Genomic DNA, 10,371 nt, shown 5'->3' with positions numbered 1-10,371 from the left:
TCCTCCTCCTCCTTCTTCTTCTTCTTCTTCTTCTTCTTCTTCTTCTTCTTCTTCTTCTTCTTCTTCTTCTGTTTGCTATGTCCCAGGCATCTTGGGTTTTTTGCATCCTTTCTCTGCATGTCAACCCTATGTGATACCTAATGCTATCATGCCTGCTTTGTTGACAAAGACTTGAGCTTAATGAGTTCTCAGGACATAGTATTTGTACTAGCGCTAGTAATTGATGCTACTGGGTCTTTACTCAGAGAGATTTGGTTCCAAAACCCTCGTACTTTTAGTTTCTATATGCTTCCCTTTAAACCACAGAATCTCCTACCCATTCATTTATTCCCCAGCTTTCCTCATCCCCAGCTACCTGTCACAATCCTCATAGCTACATACATCCACATCCTAGTCACTCCCTCCAGTTACCACGATCAGGCATGCTGCTTCTCATGAGATGCCCTGAATGCTTCTGCCCTTGCCTGTCCAAAAGAAGAAAAAAAACTCGCAGGTTTTATCACGCTTCTCTTGATCTCTACAAACTCCTCACAACATCTTCCTCTCTTCTGCAGGATCAAAAATCTTAGAAAAGAATATACAGGAAAGCACGGAAAAATAGAAGCTTTAAAAGGTAATAAAATAACATTACATTTACATGGGTGTTTGACTTAGAGACTATGTCTCACTGCTGTAGCAGCTTGGTAGGGCTAAGAAACAGATATTCCAGATAGCTGGACACATCTTAAGACTAATTTTATATTGAAAATTGGTACCTAGATACATTCATACAATGAAAAATAATAAAAATTGTGAGACTATAAGCATCACTATATAGGTACTAAATGCAATTTCTTTGAAATCATGTCAGGTCTGGTATTTGACATATATGAAGGCCAAATCACTGCCCTCCTGGGTCACAGCGGAGCTGGGAAATCCACCCTGATAAATACACTTAGTGGATTGTCACCACCAACAGCAGGTGAGAGGACAGTTATCCAAATTCAAGCTCAAGGGCAAGTGAATAAACTGTACTTTTCGTTAGTTAATTTCATTCATTACTTTTTGTATCATGTCGTTAAGAGAAAAAATTTGGAATTTTCCTTAGATGTTATACAATGTGTACATGTGCTGAGCTATACGATATGCTTGCCTATTAGTGGGTACAATTTTATGCTTTCATAAGCCAACTGAGACTCTCAAACACATTTTAGAAGTTTAAGCTATTTTTATATAATTGTATTTAGGAAAATATGTTTGTATTTTAAGGAGGTTAAAAGTAACTTTATGATTACTCAGTTATTAATATTCCCTATAGATTAGATGTTATTCCAAACTTAATTTTATTTTATTTATTTATTAGTGTGTGTGTGTGTCTGTGTGTGTGTGTGTGTGGTATATATATGCGTACAAGTAAACTTGCCTCTGTGAGTGGGTGTGGAGGCCAGAAATTGATAGTGGATGTCTTCCTCAATCACTTCTCGACCTTTTTAAAATATATTATCTTTTATTTTTTGATAACTTCATATAAGTATATGCGTATCTTGGTCCTATTCATCCAGATCTCTCTCCAGTCCTCCCCCATCACCCCAACATATCTCTATTCTCTCTCCCAACTACATGTCTCTATTTTATTATAACCCACTAATACAGTTAGTGCTGCCTCTACACATGGGTATTGGGCCATCCACTAGGGTATGGGCAACCTACCAATGACCATGTCCTCCCCAAAGAAAAGCGACTCTCTGTCCTTCAGCAGCAGTCAACTGCCATTAGCTAGGCGTGAGGCATCTGGAGCTCCTCCCCACTCCATGACAGAATCTTTAAATCTCTTGATCACGTTTCCACCTTATTTTTTGAGTCAAGATCTCTCACTGAACTTGATGCTCACTGTTTCAAGCTGGATGACCAGTGAGCGCCACGGATGCTCCTGTCTCCATCTCCACTCCCAGCACTAGGATTACAGGTGCATGCCATCCTGCTCAGCTTTTACAAGAGTACTGTAGAGCCACATGCTTGTAAAGCATTCACTTTACCCACTAAGCCATCTCCTCAGCTCTGAACATTGACTTTTAATCAGTCAACTGAGAAATGCTTACAGGCAATGTGTGTGTGTGTGTATTTGAGTGAGTCATGAGATTTATATAATTCATACCTTGCCCTCTTTACTTTCTGTATATAGGCTCTGTCACCATCTATAATCAAGTACTTTCAGAACTGGCTGAGTTTGAAACTGTCATGAAACTTACTGGCGTTTGTCCACAATCCAATGTACATTTTGATTTTCTTACTGTGAGGGAGAATATCAAGCTGTTTGCTAAAATAAAAGGAATTCTACCACATGAAGTGGAGCAAGAGGTATACAAACATGTCCACGGTTGTGCAATTATGAAGAGGAAATTGGTCACCTAGGAAATGCTAAATGTGTTTGTGTTGCTTGTACACATTCATTGTCTAAGTTTAGACACAAAGGACTTTTATAAAGACAGATAAATGTGTCGGTCTTGGTGGCTCATGTCTGTAATCTTGGCACTTAGGTGGGCTGAGGCAGGGGTATTGCTAGAGTTCAAACTAACCTAGGCCACAGAGTGAGAATTTGGATCAAATAATCATAAATATCTTGGGTTTTAAGCTAAATCTATTTATTCGGTTAGGTACAACGAGTTTTACGGGACTTAGAAATGGAAAATATTCAAGACATTCTTGCTCAAAATCTAAGTGGTGGAAAGAAAAGGAAATTAACTTTGGGGATTGCCATTTTAGGAGATCCTCAGGTAAGCTGGAGTAAAACTACTGCTGAAATCAGATTAGAGACTCAAAAACTATTGTATTTGATAAATTTGCAACTGATAAATACAACTCTTGAAATGAGATATTACGTACTAATACCGACACCTTTGCAACTGTAATGCTGTTTGGAATATTCTTGCCCCAAAGTGACAAATTACCCTGTGACCTTTTCTATTGTCCAGATTTTGCTACTGGATGAACCAACTGCTGGGTTGGATCCTCTTTCAAGACACCGTGTGTGGAGCCTCTTGAAAGAGAGGAAGGCAGAGAGAGTAATTGTCTTTAGTACCCAGTTCATGGATGAAGCCGATATTCTGGCTGGTAATTTTTAGTTCTCTTTCCTGTATCTTAGTGAGGAACCTGGGACTAGGAACTCAAGTGCCTCGTGAACAGATAGACCCATAGCCGCATCTCACTGGTGACTGCCACGGCCAACACAGGAGAATGTTGCTTCCAGCTGTTAAGAGTGTCTTGTGTCCCAGAGTGCTTTGTCCCATGGAAGTATTCTGATCCCATTTGCAGAGAAGGAAAGGCTATATAATATTTGGTATTCTTATAGTTTCATTGGGTGTGGAGGCCAGTTGGCTTGAAAGAGATTGCTTAGATGCATAATAACTTTCCTAACTACACTAGATTAAACAAGAACAGTTTGTCATTGCAATTATTAGACCACAAAGCAAACGAAAGAGTTAGAATGCTTCTGTTCTAGTGTGGCAGTTTTCTAAAACACACTACTTTCCCATAGATTTAGATTTTCTCTTTATGAAAATGAAGAAGTTACTCCTAATGCAATTTGTCCTTTGGGTTTTCCCAACTAGACAGGAAGGTGTTTATATCCAACGGGAGGCTGAGGTGTGCAGGTTCATCTCTATTCCTGAAGAAGAAATGGGGCATTGGCTACCACTTAAGGTATGGCTCTTAATGTTGGAAACTAATTGAGATAGGCTGAGCATGCTGGTAATAGGCGCTGTCAGTGTCAGTAGGTCGAAGTAGGTATACAGTTACAAAGGCCATTGCAGGGAGCTGTGTTAGGACTAAAGTATACCAGCCCTTAGCTAGAATATCAGATATGTGGGAGTTTTAGACACTGAAAATCTAAGGATGTAAGTTTAAAGAAAATTCTTGGAAAATGTTTTATATAATATGTTGCTTTCTGAGAATAATTTCTTTCTGTTTTGATCTTTTCTCTCATCATGTTTCAGAAGCTTATTTATGTCCATCACGATGCCTTCCACACACGCCTCTCTAGTCTCCATGCCCCCATTTTGCTACCTTCCTCCTCTGTGCTCTTCACTTCATGGTAGCAATTATGATCATTATTAAATCACGTCACTCATCAAGCTCTGGCTCCATTTTACAGACCTGCTAAGAAATCCGCATAGAGTATACTCCTGTTATCAGTTAATTCTCCATGTGACTAGTAACAACTTGCTGCCACAATTCTTTGATAATCAAGAACACCACACGCCAGGAAGTTTAATGTCCCTGTCTCCCATTGTTTCAAGGTGGTAGAGCCTTTGGATCATGATACAGGTGACCTGCAATTAAAGTGATTATTTCATGGAGAGGTTATAAAAAGGATTATGGATGTGATGTGAATTTTGGACTGTACTTCCCACTGAAATAATTTTAAAACAATAAAAATCACATTATCCCCAGTGGTCCGATGGACCCTGTTACTATTTAATCTGATTGCTTAAACTGATCAAATCTACCATTCTATCAGTTTTTTTACTCATTTCCCTCCAACTGAAAGGTACCACTCACTGGTCTCAAGGGAGGTCTCTATGTAGGTCTTTGTAGTTTTTGTGTTTCTGTTTTATAAGGGACATCCAGCTGTTATAACAACCTCTATCTTATTTAACCATGTACAAATCTTATCTATTCTTTTTTTAAAAAAAGACTTATTTCATTTTTAGCTATCCTTATGTGTGTGTTCCACATGAGGCCAAAAGAAGGTATCAGATCCCCTGGAGTGAGAGCTGTAGGTAGTTGCAAGCTGCCTGATACTGGTACTGGGAACCAAACTCTGGTATTCTGTAAGAGCAACAAATATTCTTAAGTGCTGAGCCATCTCTCCAGCCCTGTTATTTCTTCCTTCCTTCCTTTCATATATATATATATATATATATTTTTTTTTATACATATGCACCCATGTTGTGCAGTGCTTGTAGAGGTCAGAAGAGAGCGTCAGATCCCCTGGAACTGAAGTTAAGGATGGTTGTTAGCCACCATGTAGGCTGAGAATTGAACCCAGATCCTTTGCAAGAGCAGACAATACTCTTAACAGCTGAGTTTTTTTTTTTTTTTTGAGACAGGGTCTCCCTGTAGCCCCTGCTGGCCTAAAAATTGCTATGTAGACCAGACTGGCCTCAATCTCACAGTGAGCCACCAGCCTCTACTTCCTAAGCTTGTGATTAAAGGCGTGTACCACCACACCTGACCCGTTTCTGGTTGTTTATTACCTATTCTTGAAATCTATTTCTGAATGTTTCTCCTTAATGAACATCTTCTTTGGTGTAACCCAGAAATCACTAATTTAAATTGAAACTTTTTGCAAATTCATTAATTTTTTTGGTTCTTAGTGACTTCGTTTGTGAAATAGCAGTAATAATGCCTACTTTGTAGTCAAGGTTAACTGATATTGATGAGTGAATAATTGAAAGGTCTAGAGTACTTAACTGAATTAACACAGCTTTCCTCTCACTTTTTCTGCAATAGTCTGATTTGTATTATTGGTCTATTATGAGCTCTTTTTGGGGAAGGTGTTGGATTCTTTCTACTTGATATCTTTTATAATGATAGACATAGCACTTTGTAAGCACAGAACAGTTTTTAAAGAGTTTAAGTCTGTGTCATCAGTGAATTGTGATATTTGCACCACATTGTCATCTTAGTACATTTCAGTGGACATGGCTAAAAGGGAATTTCTGAAATCCAACAATTCCTTAAAGAACATTATATGGTCTTATCAAAGACATCAGTGTTCACTCAAATAATTCTGCACAGAAAGATCATATTAAGATACACTGAAAGTTTACTTCATGAAACACCCTGTGCTATCTCATAATATTGTTTTTAATCCTTCATTCAAAATTTTGACTCAAGAATTTCATACAATGTATTTTGATCATATTCAGCCTGTCCCTCCTCTCCACCACACCTTACTGCCCATGCCAACTTCATACCCTTTACTGTTACTTGTCTTTATTTTTTAAAGTCCTATTGAGTGTGTTTCCCATGTGCTTTCGTGTGTGGGTCTATCCCTTGGAATTTGAACAATCTACCAGGCATCATACCAGTAAGGAAAACTGAGTTCCTCTCCTAGCTTTCATCAAATGCCAATAGATCCTCATCTAGGGCTGGAGCTGTCTGCCCACATCTCCAGTTCATGCTGGGCCCCTGTCTGGCTTGGGCTTGCACAGGTTTTGTGCATGCTGTCACAAGCACTGTGGGTTCATATGTGCAACTACCCTGTGGTGTCCAGACAACAGTTTCTTTGTATTCATCTACTACCTTTTTGGACTCTTACAATTTTTCTGCCCCCTCTTCCACAGTAATCCCCCACCCTTGTGGGGAGAGGGTGTGATACAGGTGTCCCATTTAGGGCTGAGAACTATGCAGTCTCTTATTCTCTGCATGCCGACCATTTGTGGGTCTCTGAGTTAATCACCATCTGCTATAAGAAGAACCAGGAATGGACTTCCCCTTTTGGAGTCATTGACCAGGCAAATCCCATAGATCCTCAAACACTTCCAGCTGTTGCCATTGCACTTGGTTACTGTCACCAGAGTTCTCTCTGGGTCTCTTGCACTATCAGACAAACCAAATTACATATCTTTATGCATATTTATTATTCTCATGGGGGGGAGGGGAGTGACATACAAAGAGACAAACACCCAGTGCCTAGCCGCTCAGGTCCATGCTGCCCAGCTCTGCACCTCGGCTCAGAGCCCACCATATCAGATCGCTCCCATGGCACCCCCATAGTCACTGCTAGCTTTCTCCCATGCCTCAGGGGCCAGCAGTCTCTCCCCAGGTCTGTAAGTGCCAGGCCATTCTGGTCTTGAGTATGCTCAGCTGCTGCGCATTCCCCATGCCTACCTCCATGCATTCCCGGCAGCTTGCGGCCTCCATCCCAAGATGGCACCACAAGCCCCTCCTGTGGCTAACTCTCCACAGTCAATTCTCTGCAGCAGGCCCTGCCCATGGAGGAACCAGGACCCCTGGGGAACACACTCTACCCCTTTCCTCTGCTCTTACAATCTTTCTGCCAATCTTCCGCTAAGATCCCTGAGCCTTGGAGGGGGTGACAGATATAGGGCTATCTCTCTTGTATTGTGGTGAGACAGTGACTTCTTGGACCTCCCCATTATTTGTCTTTAAGCTGTGGCCATTGATCTATCTCAGTGGTGTTTCTTCTACTATAAAGACAAATGGAAGGAAGTAGACACATTCAAACCAACATGAATGTAAATACAAATGCCTAGAAGATATCCCAGTAGGTATACTATATTCATTAAACGGTATGTGATGGCTTCTGCACTCGGTCCTATAGCCGTTCTCAACACAAGGCATTGGCCTTGTCTACAGCACCAGATGTGTGTTCCACCCCTAGGAGCGGGCCTTGTCCAATTAGAAATTTGTCAGTTGTACGTATGTTGGGGGAGCCATTATTGTACTTGCAGGCATTGCTTGGCATGTCCATAGTGTGCAGCATGTGGGGTCCATTGTTAAGTAGGATCATAGGGGATCCTTTCTTCCCCAACCATCTGTATAGTGCCTTTTGGCAATATGAACGTCACCCATCCAGTGGCATGGGGTTTTTTGGCTTAGTCTCAGCTCCATCTCCTCTTCTCCCATGCTCACAACATGCAGTGTCTTCAGCAACATGGCCTTACTGACCTTTCTAGTGTACAACCGACATTAATGGCAAAAGCCTTGGTGAATTTAAGGATCTCTAGGATCTCTCTGACCAACAGCTCACAGGGCGGTAACCCACCCCGGTACTGTAGATTTTCTTAACAGTTGTATAGTTTGGGAGTCTCTGCCTTTATCTCACCCAACCAGAAAACTCCCAAGAATCTTTCAGCTATCGCTGGCCTTTGCTTCTTCAGGTATCTTTCTAATGGGTTTCACATCTGTAAAACACTCGAAGGAAGGTTAACATTATATATTAAATCACTCATAGACAAGGTCTCACCAGGCACGGTAAGGTTTTGTCCATTCGTATTAACTGTTTTCTCCATAGATCCTTGTTAGGTACCACAGCATGGGTACAAGGCATTAATTTGGTTAACTATTTATCATTTTTAGTTATCCCTTTGGAGTCATTTCGCACTTTGGGGATTTTACATGGAGTGTCTTTGTATTCTTTTATTCTTGATACACTTAGAGGTGTTGGCTCCAGTTGCCTGACCCTGGACTGGGCTAAGGAGGCAGGGGGCTTCTCCTGTCCCCGCTGCACTTGTTGGTTCCCTGAGTCAGGCAGGCCCTGGATCTACCTCCTGACTGTAGCCATATCTGTCATCTTCCCATTGACCACACCAGGTTTCTGGGGGAGAACTTGGTGGGAAAACCTGCTTCCACCCCTAGTGTAGCCTTTATCAGAAGAGAAATGTACCTTATTTAATCCGTGGGGTTCTTAACCACCCCTGGGACAGTTTTTATCCTTTGAATATCTTTTGTAATTCTTCTGGTTTTAAAGCCTTCCAGAAATGCCTTAGTACCGAATTTGGTTTTCTGTCAACTTTTTCTCTGGGAATTTGGGCTTGACATAAGTCTTGCCACATTTGTCTTTGAGTAAACGAAATGGGCCATTTCTTCAGTCTGGTCTTTTTTATATCTCTTATAGGGTGTTCTGTTATTTTACAGACACATTTTACATGCTGGTCAGAATCATTAGATTTGCCAAAGCCTCTCTCACTTTACAAAGATCCTGTCCCATTAAAGGGCTTAGTAAAACCATTAAAGCTCCATACCATTCTCAAGGTCCCAGTTGGATTAAGCTTTCCTTCATGTCTCTGGTGAACACAGTCTTATCTGGCCCAGTGAACTGGGTATCATATGTTGATTTTCTCATACCTAATCCTCGCAGTAATGTCTGCCCCTCCTTTATAGTCCTCCAGCCCCTGCTAATCATGTTAGTCTCCCTTGGTGACAACCATGTATCTTTAATGCCTTCAACCAGTCTTCCCATTAAGGACTGCTCCCCCCTGCGTTGGCCTGGGTTGAACAGCTTATATAGCAAGGACAGATGGGTGGTTATATAACTCAGCTGTGAGGCTTCTGAAGGACTTAGACTGATGTCATTTGCTCCCATGTCCCAGTCTCACAAGCCATGTGGCTAGGGCCTCTCTGATTGCTTGCTTGTACGTTTGTCCTAGTTTTAACAGTTCCAGTGTGGAGTATTTCCTAGCTACAGCACTGTTAGCTTTTTTTCCTTTTGTATCAACAGTTGAATCTGAGGGGCAGCCTTAGCTACTTTTATTTTTAGGTCATTTTCTTTTTTACTGTTACCTGTCTTTTCCTCTGAGTCCTTAGACCTTACACAAGTCAAAGTGTCTCACCTTTTCTCTCTCTCCAGCTCTGCAACTGGGTGGGGCAGGACCTTCCTAGCCTTTTCAGCTTCCCCTACCTGGGGCACATCCTTTAGTATGCAAAGTGGCCGTGCCCCCTCTCTGGGTGCTCATTTGGGCCCAGCACTGGTAAAAGATTTTCTAGCCTCTGAATAACCTTTAACAAATTTTCAATTTAACAATTTAACAAATTTTACCCACAACATATCCCCACATTTACTACATAGCTGTGGCCCATGCTTCTGTATTGACTGGCCTCTTTTTAGATACAGATTTTATAATCCATTGTATAACCCACGTGATTATTGCTAACCCCGTTAAGGTATGGGGTTTGATTGCCTTCTCCCCTGGATTCTTGGCAGCTGCTCCTGGACTTGAGAATCAGAGCCCAGCTGACCTGCCACAGAGGCAGTGGGAACAGTACTGCTTTCCCAGACCCACATCCCCAAGATTGTGGTTCATTTATCCTGGCCGGACTATACCAGTTTGTCACCAGAGTTCTCTCTGGGTCTCTTGCGCTATCAGGCGAACCACATAACATATCTTTATGTACATTTATTATTATCGTGGGGGGGAGTACCTTACAAATAAACACTCAGTGCCTAGCTCTGCACCGCTCAGCTCTGCACCACCCAGCTATGTGTTGTGGGTCAGAGCCCACCATACCAGATCGCTCCTGTGGCACGCCAATAGTCACCGCTATCTTTCACCCATTCCTCAGGGGCCAGCGGTCTCGCCCCAGGTCTGTAAGTGCCAGGCCATTCTGGTCTTGAGTATGCCTGGCTGCTGCACGTTCCCCACACCCATTCCTCAGGGGCCAGCGGTCTCGCCCCAGGTCTGTAAGTGCCAGGCCATTCTGGTCTTGAGTATGCCTGGCTGCTGCACGTTCCCCACACCCACCTCCATGTGTTCCTGGTGGCTTGCGGCCTCTGTACCAAGATGGCGTCACAAGCCCTCCTTCTGTGGCTAACTCTCCACAGTCAATCCTCTACAGCAGGCCCCACCCCTTGGAGGAACCAGGACC

The 10,371-nt window shown here is 42.2% G+C and overlaps 1 protein-coding gene across 1 annotated transcript in view; it reads left to right on the top strand.

The window, feature by feature from the left end:
- Positions 1 to 10,371, top strand: part of LOC103742226 (ATP-binding cassette sub-family A member 9) — a 76,704-nt gene that overhangs the window by 27,593 nt on the left and 38,740 nt on the right. Inside the window, exons 11-17 of the mRNA XM_029568412.1 lie at positions 555 to 613; positions 851 to 961; positions 2,162 to 2,337; positions 2,634 to 2,753; positions 2,952 to 3,090; positions 3,588 to 3,678; positions 4,226 to 4,302. Coding sequence (XP_029424272.1) covers positions 555 to 613; positions 851 to 961; positions 2,162 to 2,337; positions 2,634 to 2,753; positions 2,952 to 3,090; positions 3,588 to 3,678; positions 4,226 to 4,302 — 773 coding nt within the window. The remainder of the gene's footprint in view (positions 1 to 554; positions 614 to 850; positions 962 to 2,161; positions 2,338 to 2,633; positions 2,754 to 2,951; positions 3,091 to 3,587; positions 3,679 to 4,225; positions 4,303 to 10,371) is intronic.

The sequence above is a fragment of the Nannospalax galili genome, unplaced genomic scaffold, assembly GCF_000622305.1.
Source record: "Nannospalax galili isolate Female #2095 unplaced genomic scaffold, S.galili_v1.0 scaffold781, whole genome shotgun sequence".
Classification (NCBI taxonomy): Eukaryota; Metazoa; Chordata; class Mammalia; order Rodentia; family Spalacidae; genus Nannospalax; species Nannospalax galili.
Note: the sequence above shows the minus strand (reverse complement) of the source record. Positions and strands in the feature narration are given on the sequence as shown.